Below are 27,275 nucleotides of genomic sequence, written 5' to 3'. Positions count from 1 at the left end.
CCAACCTTGTTGAGGATGGCTCATTGTCAGGCTCAAAAAGCCTCAAATTTGTCCGGATGGCCACCAATTTTTCAACCCTGTTGCGTGCTTTGGTGTGTGTGCTCCCCTAAAAAGGTCCAGTTGCGTTCTGAGGCGGCTTATGTTGGTGGGATTTGGAGGATGATGGAGGCAACAGGGGAAAAAGCCTCAGATCCACAAAGTCCCTTCCACCAGGTGGGTGATGAGATACTATATGTTGGCACAACTGCCATATTGCATCTCCATCCCAAAGCCCTTGCTTGGAAGTGTACTTCGCCAGACTGCCAAGAACCTTGCCCTCATCCAGTCCAAGGTGACGAGACACAGTAGTGATAACACAATAGGCCTTGTTGATCTCTGCACCAGACAAGATGCTCTTGCCATACTTGGGGTCCAACATGGACACTGTGGCATGTATGGGCTTCAGGCAGAGGTCTTCACATTTCCTTCACGTTTCCTCTGCTTGGAGGAACAGTGAAGAGGGTAGGGCAGTACGGATTTCTTCGCTTACATCTGCAAGCAGAGTCTGAACATCAGACAGGAAGTCTCCCTCAATTCGTGCAATGGCTAACGCTATAGGTTTCAGGAGTTTCGGGCTGCTTACCACTCTCTCCCAAAATACATCATCCAAGAGGATCCTCTTGATGGGGCTGTCCATATCGGCAGGCTGTGATAAGGCCATTTCTTGGAAAGACATCTTCCCCTCCAGGAGACTGTCAAACATGATGACAACACCACCCCGAACGGGTGTTGATGGGCAGCTTCAATGTGGTGCTCTAATTCTTCTCACTTTGCTTGGGGAGGTAGATCGCTGCTATAAAAATACATAAGCGCAACACATTCGGCAGAAAATAGCTTCATTTTCAACAGATGACAACAGAAGTGCAACGCTATTTGGCTGGCAGCCACACAAGTAAATGAGCTAATGATGAAAAGGCAAGGTTTTTTTTTGTTGCAAAAATGATGTATGGTCATCCTGTTTCTAATGTTTTTCATAGAAAGAATGTAGCCAGATACACTTCCTAATGTTTTGTTTAAAGTTAATCTTGCATTTAACTGGAGAAAGGTGGGCTGGCTACACTGAGAAAAGTACTGGAGAAAAGTAGCTACACATCAGTTAGAGCGCTGTCTGCTGATAGAATGCCCGTTCATGAATGAATTCTCATCGTCGTGGAGAAGTGCAACTGAAGCACAACATTTGTGTGATGCCGAGCAGAAATTACAATACGAAGAATTTTAGATCTGCGTTTAAAAAACGCAGCAAGATATTTCTTGTGTGTTTATTTCTTTCTTTCCTGCGTGACAAAAGCTGAATTCTGCATTAACGAGCAAGTGAAACTTAGGGGTCACGTTAGCAAGTAAGTTGCTGATTTAATAAGGTGACGGAGCCTCATATTGTGTTAGCTTTCTGCTGTGTTTGCGAAGTCAAAGCCCTTTGGATGCTATATCTGTATAACTGCCGTTGCCATCTTGACAAAGACACAGCGTGCACACATGCTGCTCCAGAGCCAGTAATGTTCTTCCTTCAGACAAGCATGCGTCAAAACTTTGTTCATTTTTAATGCCTCTTGTTCATATTCGCTTGTAAATGTCCAAACTCACAAAAAATATAATTTGGTAGCTTCTATGTACAAACCTATGTACACATTTATGAGCTGGATTGCCTGTTTTTACAATTCTTTATTTTTGTTTGCACTCGTTAGCATATTTAGCTAGCAGCCACCATGAAAATGCGATATTACTTGTGTATTAATCCATTAATACTGTAAATCCCGGGGTGAGAGAAGGACAGTATGAAGATATGGAAATCTGGATACCGCCCAACCCTAGTGTGTGGGGCTAGCTAGCCAGTGTTTAACCTCTTTGTATGTTTGTGTGTCTGTCTGCATCTAGTTAAGTAGTGCAGCAGATTACTGAAAAAATTGTAAACAGCTAATCCAGACAGACAAGAAGATTTCGGAAAGACTGAGACAACAGAACAAATGGCACTTTAAACAACCATGTAAAACTAGACGCCAATACTAGTTTTATAAAACAACAGAAAAGCTAAATTAAAAAGAAGGCCATTGTAACGACAAGTAACCTAGTTGCTGGAAAATCATTTAAGCTCCATTTAAAGTTCAAGCTGAGAGGAATTTATTAATATATTACGGAAAGAAAAGCCTTTTCTATTCCAGATCTGATACTACTCTCACAGTGGCTTTCACAGTGTTTTATACCACTAATCTCTAGGGGCTCTGAGGTAAATGCTTCCAATTTCCTTCTCTGTTAAGTTAGCTATAGAGCACGTTAAAAATAGGCTATATAAACAAGTGGCTCATTAATATCACTGAATGTGTTTTAGCGACAAGGCCCCATAAGGGACCTATTTATTTAGGAGATTTAATAAAAGCGTGCTTCGGCTCCTTTGTCCCAGCGTAAATGCTACTACATTCTGTCGACAGCAGCAGTTCCTACAGGAGCACCAGAGAGAGGGTGTGCGTGTGCATGTGTGTGTGTCTGTGTGTGGTTCCTGTGACCTTGTCTATATCTAATTATGTGTGTGTGGCAGAGAGGGGTAGGGGCACGTCATTTTGCCCCTAATGGTTTCTAAACAGTCTTTACGGGCCTGAACACCTCTAGCACCTTAATTAGCTAGTTTGTTATCCATCCTGTCCCAGCCGTTAACTTATTCTCTCTGATACCCACGACTACAATAGCCACAGAGGAGACGGGGAGTGCAGGGGTTAAATAGCAGAGGAGTGGGGGGTCTAGAAAGCCATTACCCTCTTTGGGTGCAGATGTTTTAAAGGGTGTTTTCAAAGGATGTATGTCAGTTCTTTTGTCTTGCTACTGAATAAAATTACATGATCAATTCCTAGAGAAAATCCAAGTGTTTGTAGGTGAGTGCACTTCACTAGAGCACCTTTATTGGTCTTTTGGTCAAATAAACACCAACTAAAAGACTCCAACTCTGATAACCAGCTTCACAAGCAAGCTGTGTGGCCCCTTCCCTCCCTGAGAGAGCTGCTCTCCTCTCTATGACACCATACATCTGTTTACAGATCACCTAGCCGTGCTAATCAGAGATGGGGTCTCCCAGGGCCCAACACAGGGGTCCGAGGTCGGCGTTAAGCAAACGGCAGCGTGGTGCCGTGTCCTGCTTCGGCGAATCACAGGGGTTTAGGCTGCACCGCTCACATATCAGTCATCAAAACACAACAGCTGGTGATGTGTGTGAGTGTACCCACAGCTGTGTGAGTTCACCAAGTGTGTGTGTGTGTGTGTGTGTGTGTGTGTGTGTGAGAGAGAGAGGAGTGGTCTTGTTGTGTCGTTGATTGAGTGCCATACGAAGAGCCTCTAGGGAGCAGAATCAAAGCCTGTAAAGTCTCTCCATCTGTCTCTAAACCTAATGCTCAACATAAACAGCAAGGATTAAAGAAATGCATGTTAGCTTCCACACAGGTCATTGTGACATGTAAACGGCATCAAGTGGTGCCGGAGACCAATAGAAGAACAGCTAAACAGAAGATGGGGTTAGTTAGCTAGTCTCATGCTTGATTCTGATGCATGCTGGTGCAAAATGAAAGAGAATATGACAAGTGATACACATTGAGTATTGTACATTGCTATATGAAGCAATGTTTTTGTAGTGTACTGCCTTCAGGGCAGAAAGCTGTAGAAAGCTGTCTGAAAGCTGGATGTTATTGTGAATTTTACTTTTGAGTTTTTAGGAAACCAAGATTTCAATAATAGCAGTCTGCTTTCTATACTAGGAGCAATGCCATCTAGAGTTGTTAGCCTCATTGAGGCTGCATCGCAAATGGCACCCTATTTCTTATATAGTTCACTTCAAAAGTAGTGCACTATGTAGGGACTAGGGTGCCATATGGGACATATCCTTAGTGTTGTTAGCCATCCTTTGTATTGTCCTTGAATGTCCAAAGATCAAGGTCAAAAAAGCAATTTGCTGTGATACAAAATGTTGTTTACTGCTTAATACCTATTATGATATGTTCATCACGATCTTATATCATTCCGTGGAGATGTAGTAATGCTTACTTCAAAGTAAGCATTCCTTTCTACTGCAATAATCAGAGGCAGTCCCTGTCTCTCTCTCTCACACAGACACAGCCCCACACAGATACACACAAACACCTCTAAGCACTGTGTAAAAGTGAAGTACGAATATTCCTGGGTTATAACTGAGTATACTGTGAAGTTATGAAGAAAATCAGAAGTGCCTGTGCGAATCAGCTTTGTACACACAAGTTACTGCGGTAATTAGGGACAAAACAGCACAAAAGGGTAGCTGGCTGGGAGTGCATCCTAATGCACTGCTACCTCTGAAGAGAGGTGAGTCACCAGCATACAAATGGCCCTCTCTGGAGTAGAGAGAGACTGGAGTGAAGGAGAGGAGAGACCGCCTTCTGAATGACAGATACAAAGACGCCAGGAAAGACGATGAGAGGAGAGAGATGATAGAAGTAAGCGAGGTGAGCGAGGTGAGAGGTGAGAGAAAGAGCGGGAGAGAGAAGAGCGAGCGAGAGAACGAGAGATACAGTATGTATATGATTGCCATAGCCTAAGAGTCATCCCATGACCATTAATTCCATGTAGTATTTACATTGTATATAACTTATAAGTAAAAAATAGTGTAACCATCATGCATGTACATTTTGTTGTTTATTTATTTCCCATTCCGTCTTTTTCTTTTATAATCTTAAAAGGTATCTATTGAAGATTACACAATACAACAGCAGTAGTGTTGTACCTGTATACATGATTATATGTACAATTATTATTACTACTCAAATGAACTGTATTTCATTTTTTTTAAAGCATATTGATGAGTAAGTTAAGAAGCTGAGAGTACCACCTAAAACAAAATACCTGCAAAAATGGAAGATAAATAAATAAAAACAAAATAAAAATGGTCTTCTTCTATAGAAATAGGCACTGCCAACCGCTAAACAGTAGAAAACAGAATATTCAGTTGATGTTTCTATCAGTCCTAGACTACAGTGGCAAAGTCTACAGTTAAAGTCGGGAGTTTACATACACTTTAGCCAAATACATTTAAACTCAGTTTTTCACAGTTCCTGACATTTAAACATAGTAAAAAGTCCCCGTTTTAGGTCAGTTAGGATCACCACTTTATTTAAAAAATGTGAAATGTCAGAATAATAGTAGAGTGATTTGTTTCAGCTTTTATTTATTTCATCACATTCCCAGTGAGTCAGAAGTTTACATACACTCAATTAGCGTTTAGTAGAATTGCCTTTAAATTGTTTAAATTGGGTCAAACATTTCAGGTTTGATTCCACAAGCTTCCCACAATAAGTTGGGTGAATTTTGGCCCATTCCTCCTGACAGAGCTGGTGTAACTAAGTCAGGTTTGTAGGCCTCCTTGCTCACACACACTTATTCAGTTCTGCCCACACATGTTCTAACGGATTGAGGTCAGGGGTTTGCAATGGCCACTCCAATATTTTGACTTTTTGTTTCTTAAGCCATTTTGCCACAACTTTGGAAATATGCTTGGGGTCAATGTCCATTTGGAAGACTCATTGCGACAAAGCTTTAACTTCTTGACTGATGTCTTGAGATGTTGCTTCAATATTTCCACATCATTTTCCGTCCTCATGATGCTATCTATTTTGTGAAGTGCACCAGTCCCTCCTGCAGCAAAGCACCCCACAACATGATGCTGCCACCCCCGTGCTTCACGGTTGGGATGGTGTTCTTCAGCTTGCAAGCCCCCCCTTTTTCCTCCAAACATAACGATGGTCATTATGGCCAAACAGTTCTATTTTTGTTTCATCAGACCAGAGGACATTTCTCCAAAAAGTACGACCTTTGTCCCCATGTGCAGTTGCAAACCGTAATCTGGTTTTTAATGGCAGTTTTGGAGCAGTGGCTTCTTCATTGCTGAGCGGCCTTTCAGGTTATGTCGATATAGGACTCGTTTTACTGTGGATATAGATACTTTGCACTTGTTTCCTCCAACATCTTCACAAGGTCCTTTGCTGTTGTTCTGGGATTGATTTGCACTTTTCGCACCAAAGTATGTTCATCTGTAGGAGACAGAACGAGTCTCCATCCTGAGCGGTGTGACGGCTGCGTGGTCCCATGGTGTTTATACTTGCGTACTATTGTTTACAGATGAACGCGGTACCTTCAGGCGTTTGGAAATTGCTCCCAAGGATGAAACAGACTTGAGGTTGCACTGAGTTTGAAGGTAGACCTTGAAATACATCCACAGGTACACCTCCAATTGACTCAAATGATGTCAATTTGCCTATCAGAAGCTTCTAAAGCCATGACATAATTTTCTGGAATTTTCCCAAGCTGTTTAAAGGCACAGTCAACTTAGTGTATGTAAAATTCTGACCCACTGAAATTGTGATACAGTGAATTATAAGTGAAATAATCTGTCTGTAAACAATTGTTGGAAAAATGAAGTGTCATGCGCAAAGTAGATGTCCTAACCGACTTGCCAAAACTATAGTTTGTTATCAAGAAATGTGTGGAGTGGTTGAAAACGAGTTTTAATTACTCCAACCTAAGTGTATGTAAACATCCGACTTCAACTGTATATGAACACAGCTGCCACTTCATTAAAACAGTTAGTTGCAGTTCATCATAGCGCACAGAGCTATATTACTGGGTGACAATTTTAATGCTCATCGAGGCATTCTCTACCGGAAAGTTGGCTGGCCCTCTTTGATGTCACGTAGGTTGATACTTTTCTGTTTTAATTTATAAATCCCTTTAACAAAAAGTCCCACTGTACCCAACATCTTTACTAAACTTTAGACATACTAGTTACCACACACCCGGTTTCAGGGATAACTTTGGAAATTCCTTTGGTCTCTAATGAGTTCGGTAAATCAGCTTTAAGTTCTTGCATCTTATTTTTTATTTTTTATCTTCAAAATGTTCTTAAATTTGATATTTTGGGGACTCGAGGGCAATTCAGAAAGCTGATTGAGGACCGTATCACTGATGAAAGCGTTTGTTTTTTATGACCGTGTTCTTCTTTCTGCTTGCATTTTCTATTTATGTGTGTATTTTCTGTCATGTATGTCATTCAGGGCTCATCTGTAAAAGAGACCTTGGTCTCAGTATGACTCCTTGATAAAAAATAAAGGTTAAGTAAATACATTTAATTATCCTCATTGTATTTACTGAAATGCTGAACATCCGATCTTGCTTTGGCAAGATCTACAAATTGTATTTCATGCCAAAAAGGCAATCTGTGTGTGTGTGTGTGTGTGTGAGTGAGTGAGAGAGAGAGAGAGAGAGAGCGCACGAGAGAGAGCGCGCGAGAGAGAGCGCGCGAGAGAGAGAGCGCGAGAGAGAGAGCGCGAGAGAGAGAGCGCGAGAGAGAGAGAGCGAGAGAGAGAGCGAGAGAGAGAGCGAGAGAGAGAGCGAGAGAGAGCGAGAGAGAGCGCGAGCAAGCGCGAGAGAGAGCGAGAGCGAGAGAGCGAGAGCGAGAGCGAGCGAGAGAGCGAGAGAGACAGAGAAAACGAGAGTGCCAAAAAAGCAATCTGTGTGTGTGTGTGTGTGTGTGTGTGTGAGTGAGCGAGTGAGTGAGTGAGTGCGAGAGAGAGAGCGAGAGAGCGCGCGAGAGAGAGCGCGCGAGAGAGAGAGCGCGCAAGAGAGAGCGCGCGAGAGAGAGAGCGCGCGAGAGAGAGAGCGCGCGAGAGAGCGCGAGAGAGAGAGCGCGAGAGAGAGAGCGCGAGAGAGCGCGAGAGAGAGAGCGCGAGAGAGAGAGCGCGAGAGAGAGAGCGCGAGAGAGAGAGCGCGAGAGAGAGAGCGCGAGAGAGAGCGCGAGAGAGAGAGCGAGAGAGAGCGAGAGAGAGCGAGAGAGAGAGCGAGAGAGAGCGAGAGAGAGCGAGAGAGCGCGAGAGAGCGCGAGAGAGAGCGAGAGAGCGCGAGAGAGAGCGAGAGAGAGCGAGAGAGAGCGAGAGAGAGCGAGCGAGAGCGAGAGAGAGCGAGAGAGCGAGAGCGAGAGAGACAGAGAAAACGAGAGAGTGTACTGGTTGAAGTAAATCGAATCCTCTTCCGCACCCTGGTGTAATTACACAACATTTCATCCCTAGCGAGTGTTTAGAAAAAAACACAGCGAGACAAAACGGTGAAAGCGGGCAACACCCGGGAGCAGTGTTGGGCGTGTGGCTAGTAGCAACACTCCGCTCTGAACACACTGTTGAATGGCTGTATGGAGAATATAGCCTTGCCACCTACCTGCCTTCTTCAACTGCCTAGCTAACTCTGTGTATGGGGCCATTTACATCAAGGCCAAACACACACGCATGCTCACACATACGGGCGCACTCACACACACACACGGGGCTCTAATGTTATGGCTGTAAATCAATAAGCGACAAAGAGAGCGAGAAAGTGAGGAGGCGGACCAGTTCCCTGGGTGATATGCTCAACGCTGCCCGCCACCAGGCTGATGGGTAAAAGGCTGTATTTGGCTACGGTACAGTGCAGAAAGAGAATATGTACCACACACTCTAATTCTGAAGAGATGGAACAGAGGGGGAAGGTGGGAGGGAGCAACTAACCTACACACAGGGGAACCTATTGTGACTAAACCTGTATATTCATGTTTGTGGTCAAATCAACACACACACACATCATACCTGCACCCCTGGAACTACTACTCCACATAAATATACACACGCCTAACCGTTCTCTCCTGGGGCGGTGCTACACACACACAAGCGCACACACACAGGCACACAGTGAATGTAAACAGCGGAAAGGAAAGGAGAATCCATGTACCTGAATGCCGTCCAACAGCTTGCTCATGCACCAGAAACTGTCAGCCTCGATGTTCCGCAAAGTCTCCTCCTGCAAGCTGGACACATCAAAGTTCTCCACCTCCTCCTCTGTACCAAGAGAGAGAGAGAGAGAGAGAGAGCGTGAAAATAAGAGTGAATTGGGTCTACCAGCATCACAGCAGGGGCCTTCTATTAAACTGGGAAAAAAATAAGAGAAAGATGTTCGTGAAGAGAGCCTGGGGAGTCGCTCTCCTTGATGAAGTGTAGTGGTACAGATGGTGGTTCTCAGCGCTTCATGGAGGGTCTCTCTAACAACACCTGTTAATGTGTCAATTTCCTCTCCACCCCCATTCACACACACATTACTTACATTATAAAAATAAATATACATGTATTTCACCTTTATTTGACCAGGTAGGCTAGTTGAGAACAAGTTCTCATTTACAACTGCGACCTGGCCAAGAATAAAGCAAAGCAGTTCGACACATACAGCAACACAGACTTACGCATGGAATAAACAAACATACAGTCAATAATACAGTAGAAAAAGTAAATAAATAGGCCATGGTGGCAAAGTAATTACAATATAACAATTAAACACTGGAGTGATTGATGTGCAGAAGATGAATGTGCAAGTAGGGATACAAAGGAGCAAGATAAATTAATACAGTATGGGGATGAGGTAGATGGATGGGCTATTTACAGATGGTCTATGTACAGGTGCAGTGATCTGTGAGCTGCTCTGACAGCTGGTGCTTAAAGCTAGTGAGGGAGATATGAGTCTCCAGCTTCAGTGATTTTTGCAGTTCACTCCAGTCATTGGCAGCAGAGAACTGGAAGGAAAGGTGGCCAAAGGAAGATTTGGCTTTGAGGGTGACCAGTGAGATATACCTATTGGAGTGCGTCCTATGGGTGGGTGCTGCTATGGTGACCAGTGAGCTGAGATAAGGCGAGGCTTTACCTAGCAGAGACTTGTAGATGACCTGGAGCCAGTGGGTTTGGCGACGAGTATGAGGCGAGGGCCAGCCAACGGGAGCGTACAGGTAACAGTGGTGGGTAGTATATGGGGCTTTGGTGACAAAACTAATGGCACTGTGATAGACTGCATCCAATTTGTTGAGTAGAGTGTTGGAGGCTATTTTGTAAATGACATCGCCGAAGTCGAGGATGGTCAGTTTTACGAGGGTATGTTTGGCAGCATGAGTGAAGGAGGCTTTGTTGCTAAATAGGAAGCCGATTCTAGATTTAATTTTGGATTGTAGATGTTTGATGCGAGTCTGGAAGGAGAGTTTACAGTCTAACCAGACACCTAGGTATTTGTAGTTGTCCACATATTTTAAGTCAGAACCGTCCAAAGTAGTAATGCTGGACGGGCGGGCAGGTGCGGGCAGCGATCGGTTGAAGAGCATGCATTTAGTTTTACTTGCATTTAAGAGCTGTTGAGGGTAACGGAAGGAAAGATATGGCATTGAAGCTCGTCTGGAGGTTAGTTAACACAGAGTCCAAAGAAGGGCCAGAAATACACAGAATGGTGTCGTCTGCGTAGAGGTGGATCAGAGAATCGCCAGCAGCAAGAGTGACATCATGGATGTATACAGAGAAGAGAGTCGGCCTGAGAATTTAACCCTGTAGCACCCCCATAGAGACTGCCAGAGGTCCAGACAACAGGCCCTCCGATTTGACACATTGAACTCTATCAGAGAAGTAGTTAATGAACCAGGCGAGGCAATCATTTGAGAAAGCAAGACTGTTTAGTCTGCCAATAAGAATGGGGTGATTGACAGAGTTGAAAGCCTTGGCCAGGTCGATGAATACAGCTGCACAGTAATGTCTCTTATCGATGGCGGTTCTGATATCGTTTAGGACATTGAGCGTGGCTGAGGTGCACCCATGACCAGCTCTGAAACCAGATTGCATAGCAGAGAAGGTATGGTGGGATTCGAAATGGTTGGTAATCTGTTTGTTAACTTGGCTTTCGAAGACCTTAGAAAGGCAGGGTAAGAAAGATATACGTCTGTAGCAGTTTGGGTCTAGAGTATCTCCACCTTTGAAGAGGGGGATGATCGCGGCAGCTTTCCAATGTTTGGGAATCTCAGACGACACGAAAGAGAGGTTGAACAGGCTAGTAGTAGGGGTTGCAACAATTTTGGCAGATCATTTTAGAAAGAGAGGGTCCAGATCGTCTAGCCCGGCTGATTTGAGGGGGCTAGATTTTGCAGCTCTTTCAGAACATCAGCTATCTGGATTTGGGTGAAGGAGAAATGGGGGAGGCTTGGGCGAGTTGCTGTGGTTATGCAGACTGATGCTTCTTACTACATCTACAACCATAGTCATTCAACTACATCTCTCTCCACAGTCATTCAAATATACAGCACTAATCTATATTTTTTTTTAAATACTGATAACAATTTTAGTGCCATCTTACTCTTTCAGTATGTTCTCTGCACATATACCTATCATCTAAACCATGCATAATATCTTCAAAAGCCATGGAAATACAGTACAGATTATGAAGCTCTACATCAGCAATGAAGTCCATCCGTGGGTAACATATTGCAAAAGGGTTTTCTAATGATCAATTAGCCTTTTAAAATGATAAACTTGGAATAGCTAACACAGTGTGACATTGGAACACGGGAGTGATGTTTGCTGATAAATGGGCCTCTGTACACTTATATTCCATAAAAAAAATCTACCGTTTCCAGCTGCAATAGTCATTTACAACATTAACAATGTCTATACTGTACTTCTTTTCAATTTGATGTTATTTGCTTTTCTTTAAAAAACAAGGACATTTCTAAGTGACCCCAAACTTTTGAAAGGTAGTGTACATACGTACAAGGGTTGAATGGTGGGAACCCGGTTACCGAGATTTACTGCCCAAAACTACTCCCTTTGACCAGGATAAATAACTGAGAAACCAGTAAATTATCTATATGAACAGCATAGCTTGAAATGGACCTGCTAAATGATATGTGATGTCTAAATCTGGCATTGCTACGGCCTCTGCATGATGAATCAACACTCAGGGTGGGGACAGACAGCCCATCGCCGTATGCAACGCAGTTCACAATGCATGTAGACCAATCATCTCATCATGTTAACTTTATTTTCTTGTGATAGGTAATATAAAGACTGAAGTCTTGTTTAATTTACCCATCTCCATCTGGCTTTCGGGGGATCATATTATTTTTTAATTGCAAAGATATATATTTTTTAATTGCCGCTGCAGATTTTTTAATCAGCCTATCACTTGAAAATCGTTGCTTTGAATCAATGCATGTGTGAGCACTTTCAGTCTTTCTCTCTCTCTCCAATAAACTCTATTTAAATTGCATCCAAAATCGATAATCCTGTTCTTGATTGATATACAATCCTATATATAGATGTCCTAGCCTACTTCTTTCGGGTAATACATTCAATGCAGTATTAGCCTTTAATTTAGCTAAATTATGATGGATTATGCATAATAAGCTTATAGCCTCTGTCTCATGCGCAATACGCAAGCACCTGTGCTCCGCTGGCCTCTCATTAAAAAAACACTACTTAGCTATTTTGCATTTCTTATACCAATAGACAATTCGAAGAGGGACACAAGCTCATTTTTGATGAATGTTAAACACGGTAGCCAAAAGAAGAGCGAACCTGCGATGGCGGTAGGCTATAGCAGTTATTTATTCAGGCCCATAAACATTCAATGTTTGTGAAGAGAAGTGAAAGCCATCTGCCTCTAATTCTAGTCTTATATTATTAAAGGACGTTATTAGAATGATGAAGATAAGGACAACAAAACGTATTGCATTTACCTGTTGAAAGGCGAGGAATGAATGAAGCAACGATAGAGACAGAAAGAGGTAGGCTAATAACATTAGGGGAAATATTATTAAAGCTATATACTGTATGCGTAAGCCTACTAATTATACAAATTAGGCCCTAATATATTTCCAAATTCCAAATTAAAATCCCAATTCGCTAGCCTGTACTTGTAACTTTGTAGGCCACGTGCTGAACCAGAGTCTCATGTTATCTTCTGCTTTAGCATTATTTGAACGATGTGCGCAATTCCTGGTGCTGGAGCAGGTTTCATTTATGTACTCAAGAGAGCATATTGCTGGCTACATCTATGGAATTTTCAGTTTTTCTGTCGTGCGTAATGTGCAGTAGCCTATATCATATATGTATTGGATAACAGCAACATCATTTGGGCATTTTTTGGGGATCGGGCTCGTTAAATGTCATTAATGTTGGGCTCAAAAAATGTACACTGCTCAAAAAAATAAAGGGAACACTTAAACAACACAATGTAACTTCAAGTCAATCACACTTCTGTGAAATCAAACTGTCCACTTAGGAAGCAACATTGATTGACAATAAATTTCACATGCTGTTGTGCAAATGGAATAGACAACAGGTGGAAATTATAGGCAATTAGCAAGACACCCCCAATAAAGGAGTGCTTCTGCAGGTGGTGACCACAGACCACTTCTCAGTTCCTATGCTTCCTGGCTGATGTTTTGGTCACTTTTGAATGCTGGCGGTGCTTTCACTCTAGTGGTAGCATGAGACGGAGTCTACAACCCACACAAGTGGTTCAGGTAGTGCAGCTCATCCAGGATGGCACATCAATGCGAGCTGTGGCAAGAAGGTTTGCTATGTCTGTCAGCGTAGTGTCCAGAGCATGGAGGTGCTACCAGGAGACAGGCCAGTACATCAGGAGACGTGGAGGAGGCCGTAGAAGGGCAACAACCCAGCAGCAGGACCGCTACCTCCGCCTTTGTGCAAGGAGGAGCAGGAGGAGCACTGCCAGAGCCCTGCAAAATGACCTCCAGCAGGCCACAAATGTGCATGAGTCTGCTCAAACGGTCAGAAACAGACTCCATGAGGGTGGTATGAGGGCCCGACATCCACAGGTGGGGGTTGTGCTTACAGCCCAACACCATGCAGGACGTTTGGCATTTGCCAGAGAACACCAAGATTGGCAAATTCGCCACTGGCACCCTGTGCTCTTCACAGATGAAAGCAGGTTCACACTGAGCACGTGACAGAGTCTGGAGACGCCGTGGAGAACGTTCTGCTGCCTGCAACATCCTCCAGCATGACCAGTTTGACGGTGGGTCCGTCATGGTGTGGGGTGGCATTTCTTTGGGGGGCCGCACAGCCCTCCATGTGCTCGCCAGAGGTAGCCTGACTGCCATTGGGTACCGAGATAAGATCCTCAGACCCCTTGTGAGACCATATGCTGGTGCGGTTGGCCCTGGGTTCCTCCTAATGCAAGACAATGTTAGACCTCATGTGGCTGGAGTGTGTCAGCAGTTCCTGCAAGAGGAAGGCATTGATGCTATGGACTGGCCCGCCCGTTCCCCAGACCTGAATCCAATTGAGCACATCTGGGACATCATGTCTCGCTCCATTCACCAACACCACGTTGCACCACAGACTGTCCAGGAGTTGGCAGATGCTTTAGTCCAGGTCTGGGAGGAGATCCCTCAGGAGACCATCCGCCACCTCATCAGGAGCATGCCCAGGCATTGTAGGGAGGTCATACAGGCACGTGGAGGCCACACACACTACATTTTGACTTGTTTTAAGGACATTACATCAAAGTTGGATCAGCCTGTAGTATGGTTTTCCACTTTAATTTTGAGTGTAACTCCAAATTCAGACCTCCGTGGGTTGATAAATTTGATTTCCATTGATAATTTTTGTGTGATTTTGTTGTCAGCACATTCAATTATGTAAAGAAAAAACTATTTAATAACAATATTTCATTCATTCAGATCTAGGATGTGTTATTTTAGTGTTCCCTTTATTTTTTTGAGCAGTGTATTTAATATATATGTGTATTTAATATATTTAATATATAATATATATGCAGTGTATTTAATATATTTAATATATTATTTAATATATAATATATAAGTCTCATCAGACTCGGGAAGCATCAGGTTAAAATTTCCATGCTGATCAAAGCTCTAATAAAATCCAGACATATTTATATGATTTATAATGCTTTCAATGACACTTCCGGTTTTGGTGGGAAATACCGGGTTACCCGGAAGAAAGGTGAATTATTCTCGGGATGTAACATTTGTAAAATACCTGGAAAATATTAAACCCTAATACTTATGTTCTTTTAGTCACATATGATATCGCAGACACCAAATTCCAGACTTTGAACAAGCATATCTCCTGTCCCATTTGTGTTAGTCAGTTTTTCATGATTCCTGACATTTAATCCGAGCAGAAATGCCCTGTCTTAGGTCAGTTAGGATCCCCACTTTATTTTAAGAATGTGAAATGTCAGAATAATAGGTTTCCTTTTTTTTATTATTAAAAATGTCAATTATCCTATCAGAAGCTTCTAAAGCCATGACATCATTTTCTGCAATTTTCCCAAGCTGTTTGAAGGCACAGTGAACTTAGTGCATGTAAACTTCTGACCCACTGGAATTGTGATACAGTGAATTATAAGTTAAATAATCTGTCTGTAAACAATTGTTGGAAAAATTACTTGTGTCATACACAAAGTAGATGTCCTATTCGACTTGTCAAAACTATAGTTTGTTAACAAGAAATTTGTGGAGTGGTTGAAAAACTAGTTTTAATGACTTCAACCTAAGTGTATGTAAACTTCCGACTTCAACTGTATATGCATCTTCTCATGCGCAACATGTTTCCCATAAGGACCTATAAGCCATACATACAGCGAATGAAAAAAATACAATAATTTGTTGCCTTGTTAACCATATGTCCTTCTAATTACCTCTACATGTCCATCATGTGTCGACCTGGTTTAATATAGACCAGGTGTAATATAATTTGTTATCACGCTGATGGGTGCCATATGGGATCATGAACATATAACCCGATTGATTAGGTGAGGCGTGGGGAACATGAGGTGTGTGTGACAGATATGGTGTGGGCTTTAGGGAGGGCTGTATGTAGGGTTTGACACATTCTTGACAACTGCAACAGAGTGGAACACTAGAGAGAGATGATACTGATTAATCACACTCTACTACTCTCACACACCTGACGAACCACTCTCTCTTTATACACATCACTGGCCAGCCGCCTATTACGTTTGTGTGTCCTCAGTGGCTACTCTGACAGGTAACACCAGGGGAGGTGAGCAGCAGCCGCCCTCAGGTAAATAGGGAGAAGAGAGAAGAGACAAACTGCTGAAGACAGGCTCTAATATAGACAGGGAGAAGGAATGGCTGGATGGATAGATTGTGGAGAGCCTTTTCATGAGCCCTTAATACAGTGGTCACCAACCGGTCGATTGTGATCGAAAAGCCAACGATATAGCCTTGCGCTCCTCTCTATTTGTATTCGTCTTGCGCTGCTGGCGGTAGGTCCACTTGATTCAGAAGCCCTGCACCCCGGGTGGGCGAAGTTTTCCCATTTTTAACCGTTTAATTTGTCTGAAGGGACAAACTCCGTCTACCCGGCTGACCAGGAGAGCTAAATCAAGTGCGCCTACTGTGCTGGCCAATCGGACAGCTCATATCAACGTGCCTACAGCTTCCACGAAACTATCTAAGAATTTAGCCTTGTCACAGTTTCTTTCTCCAACACTTTTACAAAACATAAAATACGCTTATCCCTACTTCCACTCGTGCTACAAGCAGCACTGCAGCTGCAAAGAATGAAGTAGCCAAGTGTATCAATATGTTGTGTTTTTATTATTAGCAGCTTGTCGTGTCCATTTTAATATCGAAGAATATTTTACTTGTTCTGGTCATGCGAACACCATGAATTCGTGCATGAGGCAGAAATAAAGTGGTGCGACTCGAGTTGCCCCATCAGGTGGAAGACTGTGTCCCCTCTGTTCAGTCTCACCAGAGGAAAAGAGAGAGCAGGGGCCATGAGAGGCAGACACTCTGCTGCTCTCTCCTTTCCTCCGCTGAGACTGACCATCAGATACAGATCAAGTCCAGTAAAATAAAAAAGCAAATTATTTCAATTTATGCTCAGCTGTGCCTAGCAAGTGATGCAACAACTGATCTATTTTGTTATCAAAGCACGAGTTTTGAAATATAATATGGTCCGAGAAGAACAATATTGGCAGGCCAATCATAGCCAATATGCTGTGATAATGTATTAGACCTGCTGCACAAACCTCATTCCTACAGAGCTATTTTTATTAAGTCGTTTTTTTTTTTTATCCGAGTGGTAGATCTCGACTTGGTGACCACTGCCTTAATACAAATCAGACCCTCCCCAAGTCATCTTAACTGCCAGTTTAACATTGTTCTGTTCAAGTGAGGTGAGGGTAGGGGAGACACTTGTATAAGAGTGTGTACAAGTGTCTTGGGGTTGATGTGGAATTGGGGCTAACTCAGAGTATGCATGAACAAGGGTACAAGAAAGAAGGCGCTGTGTTTCTATTCGTCTGTGCTACTTGTTCCACAAATCAACAGCTCCCCCTGTGGTCCCTGGAGGAACTGAAGCCTGCTCTGATAGGACAATGCTAAAGAAGTGAATTTCCATTGCGAGGGAAGCACAGCAAATGATTTCCTTTGTTATATTGGGAGATCTGAGTCACCTACACAGTGTTCTCTGCTTTATTCAGCCACACACTCACTCTACCTCTCTCCCCTACACACTCTTTACTAAGACAAGTCACTGGGCCACCACTCAGTTTCTGATGTCATCAGTAGTAGACGCCACAAAGCTAGAATGAGTTCTATTTCTGAGTCAACATGACACACAAACCCAAGGTGTAGTTCATATGCAATAATAAGAGCCTGTCAGTAAGAGTGTGTTACAGGCATTATAGGTGAGCAGTCAGATTATGAGGGTTAAATAGGCAGAGAAAAAAGTCTCAAGCTCTGCACAAACGCACACTCTCCCTCCCTCTCGAACGATAGGACCATGCCATCTGTCGAAGCGTATCGTCAGGAGAAAGAGAGGGGCTGTAGCCTGTGATCAGCCACTACAGAGGCAAGGTGACATGGCCACTGAGCATCACAAACACACAGACAGAGAGACAGAGCGAGAGCGAGGACACAGGCACTGAACATCACACTGACTGGACACAGGAACCAGAGAGAAAGAGGGACAATAGAGAACAGAGGACCAGAGAACAGGGATGCAGCCATACGAGGTGAAGCCCAGTCCATGGGAGGGTGAGATAAAGGTGTTTGACCATTAATAGCGGGATACAGGTGTATGGCTAGACACACACTAGTACACAGGAACAAGCAAACACACACACACACACACTAGGGCTGAACCCCAATAAGTCAACTGGTCGATTGTTTAGTCGATAGGCTGTTGGTCAATCGAGATTGCGAGCATTAGGGAAAAAAAGAAAGAAAATGGTCATGGTGTAGCCTACAAGGCACCTGTCTGATTCGAGTGTACTGATCCACTGTGGAGGCTGTTGGGTGGCACGGTCCATCAGTCTAAGACATGTGCTACTGAAATTGTATATGGTTATAATTGTGAAAGAACAATGGTGCCACACAAATAAAAAATATTATACAAATGCGCTTTCTCCCGTGTTGGATAGCTGTTGCAGTTAAATGTGCCTGGCTTTATAAATAATCCATATATATATATATTTATATCTACAGAAATAAGATAAACAGGGAACACAAGCACAAATGCTCTCCATCCAACCTCACTGAGCTCGAGCTGTTTTGCAAGGAGGAATGGGAAAAAATTTCAGTCTCTCGATGTGCAAAACTGATAGAGACATACCCCAAGCGACTTACAGCTGTAATCGCAGCAAAAGGTGGCGCTACAAAGTATTAACTTAAGGGGGCTGAATAATTTTGCACGCCCAATTTTTCAGTTTTTGATTTGTTAAAAAAGTTTGAAATATCCAATAAATGTCGTTCCACTTCATGATTGTGTCCCACTTGTTGTTGATTCTTCACAAAAAAATACAGTTTTATATCTTTATGTTTGAAGCCTGAAATGTGGCAAAAGGTCGCAAAGTTCAAGGGGGCCGAATACTTTCGCAAGGCACGGTATATGAAAACCTACAAGTGATACAACTTTGACCAATTGATTGATTGGTCGAAAGAACAGATGACACTCGGTATACCAAGATTTATAAAGTCAGGGACAGCCCTACATATATGCAGCGCACAAGCCATCGCTCTCTCTCTCTCGCGCTTGCTCACGCTCCTGCTCTCACACACACACACACACACACACACACACACACACAGAGAGATCCCTAGAGCCTGGTGTTGTGATCATCTGGGTTCATTAACCTTTTCCCTACAGATTAGAAAGAGAGGGCTGGTAAAACTAGTGCTGCAGCTAGTGTATCATTTGATTTACACAACATGCCTACCACTTTGAAGATGCAAAATATTTTTTATTGTGAAACAAACAAAAAAAACTGAAAACTTGAGTGTGCATAACTATTCACCCCCCCAAAGTCAATACTTTGTAGAACCACCTTTTGCAGCAATTATTGAGATTTTCAATTGGATTGAGTTCTGGGCTTTGACTAGGCCAATCCAAGACATTTCAATGGTTCCCCTTAAACCTCTGGAGTGTTGCTTTAGTAGTATGCTTAGGGTCATTGTCCTGCTGGAAGATGAACCTCCGTCCCAGTCTCAAATCTCTGGAAGACAAACAGGTTTCTCCTCAAGAATTTCCCTGTATTTAGTGCCATCCATCATTCCTTCAATTCTGACCAGTTTCCCAGTCCCTGCTGACGAAAAACATCCCAAAAGCATGATGCTGCCATCACCATGCTTCACTGTGGGGATGGTGCTCTCGGGGTTATGTGAGGTGTTAGGTTTGCGCCAGACATGGCGTTTTCCTTGATGGCCAAAAAGCTCAATTTTAGTCTCATCTGACCAGAGTACCTTCTTCCATATGTTTATGGAGTATCCCACATGCCTTTTGGCAAACACCAAACGTGTTTGCTTATTTTTTGTCTTTAATCAATGGCTTTTTTCTCACCTCTCTTCAGTAAAGCTCAGCTCTATCGGGTGTATGGCTTAAAGTGGTCCTATGGACAGATACTCCAATCTACGCTGTGGAGTTTTGTTGCCAGCAGTTTAGACATTAATGGCTGTGTGTTGAGTTATTTTGAGGACAGAAAATGTACACTGTGATACAAGCTGTACACTCACTACTTTACATTGTAGCAAAGTGTCTTTTCTTCAGTGTTGTCACATGCAAATATATACTCAAATATTTACTTTTGTGATATCCTGTATATGCTGAGATCATGTGACACTTAAATAAAATCCACCTGTGTGCAATCTAACTAATTATGTGACTTCTGAAGGTAATTGGCTGCACCAGATCTTATTTAGGGGCTTCATAGCAAGGGGGGTGAATACATGCACCACTTTTCCGTTTTAATTATTATATATTTTTTTTACTTCACCAATTTGAACTATTTTCTGAATGTTCATTACATGAAATCCAAAAATATATATATTTAAATTACAAGTTGTAATGCAACAAAACAGGGAAAAACACCAAAAAGGGGGTGAATACCTTTGCAAGGCATTGTACATGGTGATTTTCCCCATGCAAATCGAGTGTGGAAGGGTGGATTTTAGTGTGTGTGCGTGTGTGTGTTTCCATGAGTCTGTTCCACTATCAGCCTAACACAGGTCCTCCCCTCCTCTACATCTGCCAAGCCCGAGCCAAGTGGCTTCTTATTGGCCGTTGAAATACCACAGCTTCCAGTCTGCAATCTTCGTGTGAATTTTTTTGTTGTTGGGGAAAACAATCATGGAACCAATAATTGCTTCTAATAGATCATATGCATAGCGATGTAACTGAACCAATTATTTTAAAATTGCACACAGAACACATAAGGATAATTTAGTTGCTAATGGCAGCCTGCAGGAGGCTTTATCCGGCTTACCTTAACTGGGAAAAATTGTGTAGTAATTATTTTGGAGTCTGTGACAACTTGGATGGCATGTAGAGTCAAACATTTGGACACACCCACTCATTCACCCACATTGTATACAGTGGGGCAAAAAAAGTATTTAGTCAGCCACGAATTGTGCAAGTTCTCCCACTTAAAATGATGAGGGAGGCCTGTAATTTTCATCATAGGTACACTTCAACCATGACAGACAAAATGAGAAAAAAAATCCAGAAAATCACATTGTAGGATTTTTAATGAATTTATTTGCCTGTACTTAAAACCTGTTGCGTCGAGCAATCCCGTATCCGGGGGCGTAATTATAGCCTCAAGCTCATTACCATAACGCAACGTTAACTATTCATGAAAATCGCAAATGAAATGAAATAAATATATTGGCTCCCAAGCTTAGCCTTTTGTTAACAACACTGTAATCTCAGATTTTCAAAATATGCTTTTCAACCATAGCTACACAAGCATTTGTGTAAGAGTATTGATAGCTAGCATTGCATTAAGCCTAGCATTCAGCAGGCAACATTTTCACAAAAACAAGAAAAGCATTCAAATAAAATAATTTACCTTTGAAGAACTTCGGATGTTTTCAATGAGGAGACTCTCAGTTAGATAGCAAATGTTCAGTTTTTCCAAAAATATTATTTGTGTAGGAGAAATCGCTCCGTTTTGTTCATCACGTTTGGCTAAGAAAAAAACCCGAAAATTCAGTCATTACAACGCCAAACTTTTTTTCCAAATTAACTCCATAATATCGACAGAAACATGGCAAATGTTGTTTAGAATCAATCCTCAAGGTGTTTTTCACATATCTATTCGATGATAAGTCATTCGTGGCAGTTTGGTTTCTCCTCTGAACCAAATGGAAAAATGCACGCAGCTGGAGATTACGCAATAATTGCAACGGAGGACACCAGACGGAGCACCTGGTAAATGTAGTCTCTTATGGTCAATCTTCCAATGATATGCCTACAAATACGTCACAATGCTGCAGACACCTTGGGGAAACGACAGAAAGTGTAGGCTCATTCCTTGCGCATTCACAGCCATATAAGGAGACATTGGAACAAAGCGCATTCAAAATCTGGGGCATTTCCTGTTTGAAATGTCATCTTGGTTTCGCCTGTAGCATCAGTTCTGTGGCACTCACAGATAATATATTTGCAGATTTGGAAACGTCAGAGTGTTTTCTTTCCAAAGCTGTCAATTATATGCATAGTCGAGCATCTTTTCGTGACAAAATATCTTGTTTAAAACGGGAACGTTTTTTTATCCAAAAATTAAAAGAGCGCCCCCTATATCGAAGAAGTTAATGTATTTCAGCCAATCAGTTGTGTTGTAACAAGGCAGGGGTGGTACACAGAAGATATCCATATTAGCCCTATAAATCCATATTATGGCAAGAACAGCTCAAATAAGCAAAGATTACTTTAAGACATGAAGGTCAGTCAACCCGGAACATTTTAAGAACTTTAAAAGTTTCTTCAAATGCAGTCGCAAAAACCATCCAGCGCTTTGATGAAACTGGCTCTCATGAGGACCGCCACAGGAAAGAAAGACCCAGAGTTACCTCTGCTGCAGAGGATAAGTTCATTACAGTTAACTGCACCTCAGATTGCAGCCCAAATAAATGCCTCACAGATTTCAAGTAACAGACATCTCAACATCAACTGTTCAGAGGAGACTGCGTGAATCTGGCCTTCATGGTTGAATTGCTGCAAAGAAACCACTAGTAAAGGGCACCAATAAGAAGAAGTGACTTGCTTGGGCAAAGAAACATGAGCAATGGACATTAGACCGGTGGAAATCTGTTCTTCGGTCTGATGAGTTCAACTGAGATTTTTGGTTCCAATTGCCGTGTCTCTGTGAGATGCAGAGTAGATGAATGGATGATCTCCGCATGTGTGGTTTCCACCGTGAAGCATGGAGGCGGTGGTGTGATGGTGCTTTGACGGTGACACTGTCTGTGATTTATTTAGAATTGAAAACACACTTAACCAGCATGGCTACCACAGCATTCTGCAGCGATACGCCATCCCATCTGGTTTGTGCTTAGTGGGACTATCATTTGTTTTTCAAGAGGACAATGACCCAACACACCTCCAGGCTGTGTAAGGGCTATTTGACCAAGAGTGATGGAGTGCTGCATCAGATGACCTGGCCTCCACAATCATCCGATCTCAACCCAATTGAGACGGTTTGGCATGAGTTGGACAAGAGTGAAGGAAAAGCCAACAAGTGCACAGCATATGTGGGAGCTCCTTCAAGATTGTTGGAAAAGCATTCCAGGTGAAGCTGGTTGAGAGAATGCCAAGAGTGTGCAGAGCTGTCATCAAGGCAAAGGGTGGCTACTTTGAAGAACCAAATCTCAAATATATTTTGTTATTTGTTTAACACCTTTTCGGTTACAACATGATTCCATGTGTTATTTCATAGTTCTGATGTTTTCACTACTATTCTACAATGTAGGAAATAGTAAAAATTAAGAAAAACCCTTGAATGAGTAGGTGTCCAAACTTTGACTGATACTGTATATCTTCAACCTAGTCCGAGTACCCAGATTGTTTGTCTAAAAACATTTGTTTTTCGCAATAAATTTTTGCCCAAAATGTGTTACATTCACAACTGAATTTTCTTCATCAGGCTTCCCTTAGCTGAAAACATTGTGGAGAGATGGTTTTGGAGTCTATGAAAGCCTGTATGTCATATCTAGATGTGTCAATATCATCTTGTATAGTCTTCACAGAGCCAAGAGTGGCCACAAGCCACAGATATCAGTAATCTCACTTAGATTAACCCAACCTGACTAACACATGCCAACTATCCTTAAACCTAGTGTTGGTTAATGATTATCACATAGAGTCCTATCAGGTAGATAATTGAAACAGTGGATAATTAATATGAGAGTAAAATCTGGCAAAGTTGTTTTAGTAGAGAGAAACAAGTGATGCTGGGAGCGTAATTACACAGTGTGAGAGAAAGAGGCGAGAGAGCATTGTGAATCCATCTGTGATTTATGGAAATACACATTGTGCGGTAATAAACACATAGATATGCACTCTGTGTGTGTGCGTGTCTTCCTCCTATAGTAAACATATGATGGCCTACAGAGGACACAAGCTAGAGGATGAAAATAACTGCCTGCGGCCATAGGCTTTGCACTGGACTAGACTAGCACCAGCCCAGCCCACGCAGTCAGCCAACACACACAGCTGCTTCTCCTCTACACCCAACCAACCCAGCAGTACGACCCACCTACCAACGTCCAACGCTTGCTCCGCAATCATGTAACCATGGCGATGGTACAGCAGCAGAGCAGAGGAGAGCAGAGCTGCATTTCAGATCGGTTTCTATGGCTGTATCTGAAATGGCCTGGCACTGGGTGCCATTAAAGATGCACAGAGATGTTGTTGCCGTTGTCTCTGCGGCCTGCTGGTTGCTTGGCTAGTGGTCCAGTACTGTATCTAGGGCTCTCACTGCCACATAGAAATACATGAGCCATAGATGATAGACATATCAATTGGACAGATGTGGGGTACAGGTCTTCGTGGATCGACCTATACCCGATCCGGGACCCGAACAGATCTGGATCCAGAATTCTAAATCATTTCACAGGTCTGGGTAGGAGCTGATATGATTGTCACGGGTCTTGGGTAACTGACTTGTCCAAAAGGGCCCGTAGAGATCCAACCTCGACTGCTGCAGTAGAGAGAGAGAAATTATATAACTTATGCTGCTGCTATTGCTTTTCACGAGAGAGGAGCATGGCGCGTGTAGCTTGTTGTTGTTGTTGGCCAATCATAAGTCATCAAAGCGGAAATAGGCTATAGTCATAGAGCCTCGTGTGTTGCATAATTTTTGAGATATCGAATCAATGGAAGATGTAATTAAAATGACGGAATAAGTTAAAGGAGAAGGATAGGCTACAACGACCAAAAGCCAACAGGTAGGCTGCTACTTAATATTCTGAATTGACTGGTTGTCATTTGTAACTGTGGGATGCTGCCTTAATTAGCCTAGCAGGCTATCTTAACTAGCTTCTCCCAGTTTGATGCAGTCAAGACAGGTACTACGTAATCATATATCTGATAATCTAGCTGTATGACAGCTATTAGCGTACTAAAGCACGAGTGTGCTTGGTTGGTTGGTGTCTCTCGTCTCTCCCTCCCTGCTCCCCGTGTCACTTGCTCACAGTATGGCCCTTCCCCCATCTGCTAGAGAGGCACCTCTCTCTCCCTCCTTTCGCTCTGTATCAGCTCCGGTTAAAAAAGTAGCTTAAAAGATGACTTTTCTTCTGCTTCCCTGACTCGGATTGGATCTGGATCCGACCAGGTCTATATGGAACGGTTCTAGTTGTCCACGAGTCCATTCGGAACGGTTCTCTAGGTTTTAAAAATGTATTTATGAAAAATGTGTACGGATGGGAAAGCCCCAGGCACATTTCCGAACGAGTCCCGTGAAGACAATGTGGGGAGAACTAGGCTCTAACTGTATGTCTGGGAAGGCTATAGTAAAGCTATACTATAGTCTACACACAATGTGAACATCTTACCGCGTACTTGATTACCGCATTGTTGGGAAAGAGCTTACAAGAAAGACTGTAATTGTGCACGTGACAAAACTTGAAACTTACCACAACATAACAGAACACTAACTATCCCCACCGACTTCACCTGTTATTGAGGCAGAGATAAACAGAGAGTCATCACTCTAGATGAGCTGCCACTAACGGAGAAAAGAGGAGGATAAGAAGAGGAAAAGAAGAGGGATCATTTCTAGAGTGTGAAATATGGAAGAATCCATTAAGAAATGAATTTGCAGTCTCACAGAAATCATTAGAAGTATAGTTAATGGGGGCCTCCCGAGTGGCGCAGTGGTCTAAGGCACTGCTTCGCTGTGCTAGCTGTGCCACTAGAGATTCTGGGTTTGAGTCCAAGCTCTGTTGCAGTCGTCCGCGACCGGGAGAGCCATGGGGCGGCGCACTATTGGCCCAGTGTCGTCCGGGTTAGGGGAGGGTTTGGCCGGCAGGGATGTCCTTGTCCCATCACGCACTAGCACCTTCTGTGGCCAGCCGGGCGCAGTGCACGCTGACACGGTCACCAAGTGCACGGTGTTGCCTCTGACAGATTGGTGCGGCTGGTTCCGGGTTAAGTGGGCATTGTGTCAAGAAGCAGTGCAGCTTGGTTGGGTTGCGTTGCAGAGGACGCACGGCTCTCAACCTTCGCCTCTCCCGAGTCTGTACAGGAGTTGCAGCGATGAGACAATTGGATACCACGAAATTGGGGAGAAAAACAAGGTAAATATATATATATAAATGTAAGAATGGGAGATGCTCTACCCCCATATGGCACCCTTACATAGGGCTCTGGTCAAAAGTAGTGCACTATGAGACCCAGTCAAAAGTAGTGCACTATCTAGGGAATAGGGCACCATTTGGGACGTAGTGTTGGTCTACGAGGCTGAGTGGGATGTTAATTGATAAATAAACTCAGCCAGGACACTGTCTTTCAAAGACAATTTGTAAAAATCCAAATAATTTTCACAGATCTTCATTGTAAAAGGTTTAAACACTGTTTCCCATGTTTGTTCAATGACCCATAAAAATTAATGAACATGCACCTGTGGAACAGTTGTTAAGACACTAACAGCTTACAGACGGTAGGCAATTAAGGTCACAGCTATGAAAACTGAGTGAACGTGCCTTAGGCATGCTGCAAGGAGGCATGAGGACTGCAGATGTGGCCAGGGCAATAAATTGCAATGTCTGTACTGTGAGACGCCTAAGACAGCGCTACAGGGAGACAGGACGGACACCTGCTCGTCCTCACAGTGGCAGACCACGTGTAACACCTGCACAGGATCGGTACATCCGAACATCAAACCTGTAGGACAGATACAGGACGGCAACAACTGCACGAAATACACCAGGAACGTGCAATCCCTCCAGACTGTCTGCAAAAGGCTGAGAGAGGCTGGACTGAGGGCTTGTAGGCCTGTTGTAAGGCAGGCCCTCACCAGACATCACCGGCAACAACGTCACCTATGGGCACAAACCCACCGTTGCTGGACCAGACAGGACTGGCAAAAAGTGCTCTTCACTGATGAGTCGCAGTTTTGTCTTGAACTCTGGAGCGGGATCGATTTGGAGGTGGAGGGTCCGTCATGGTCTGGGGCGGTGTGTCACAGCATCAACGGACTGAGCTTGTTGTCATTGCAGGCAATCTCAACACTGTGCGTTACAGGGAAGACATCCTCCTCCCTCATGTGGTACCCTTCCTGCAGGCTCATCCTGACATGACCCTCCAGTATGACAATGCCACCAGCCATACTGTTCGTTCTGTGTGTGATATCCTGCAAGACAGGAATGTCAGTGTTCTGCCATGGCCAGCGAAGAGCCTGGATCTCAATCCCATTGAGCACGTCTGGGACCTGTTGCATCGGAGGGTGAGGGCTAGGGCCATTCCCCCCAGAAATGCCCGGGAACTTGCAGGTGCCTTGGTGGAAGAGTGAGGTAACATCTCACTGGAAGAACTGGCAAATCTTGTGCAGTCAATGAGGAGGAGATCAGCTGCATTAAGTACTGCAGTGTGTGGCCACACCAGACA

The 27,275-nt window shown here is 43.3% G+C and overlaps 1 protein-coding gene across 1 annotated transcript in view; it reads right to left on the bottom strand.

Annotated features, from left to right (window-relative positions):
* The window catches only part of LOC110500284 (TBC1 domain family member 22B), a 186,062-nt gene that overhangs the window by 90,154 nt on the left and 68,633 nt on the right, over positions 1-27,275 (bottom strand). Inside the window, exon 10 of the mRNA XM_021577578.2 lies at positions 8,797-8,903. Coding sequence (XP_021433253.1) covers positions 8,797-8,903 — 107 coding nt within the window. The remainder of the gene's footprint in view (positions 1-8,796; positions 8,904-27,275) is intronic.

Source organism: Oncorhynchus mykiss, chromosome 21, assembly GCF_013265735.2.
Source record: "Oncorhynchus mykiss isolate Arlee chromosome 21, USDA_OmykA_1.1, whole genome shotgun sequence".
NCBI classification, from domain to species: Eukaryota; Metazoa; Chordata; class Actinopteri; order Salmoniformes; family Salmonidae; genus Oncorhynchus; species Oncorhynchus mykiss.
This window is presented reverse-complemented; position numbering and strand designations above follow the sequence as displayed.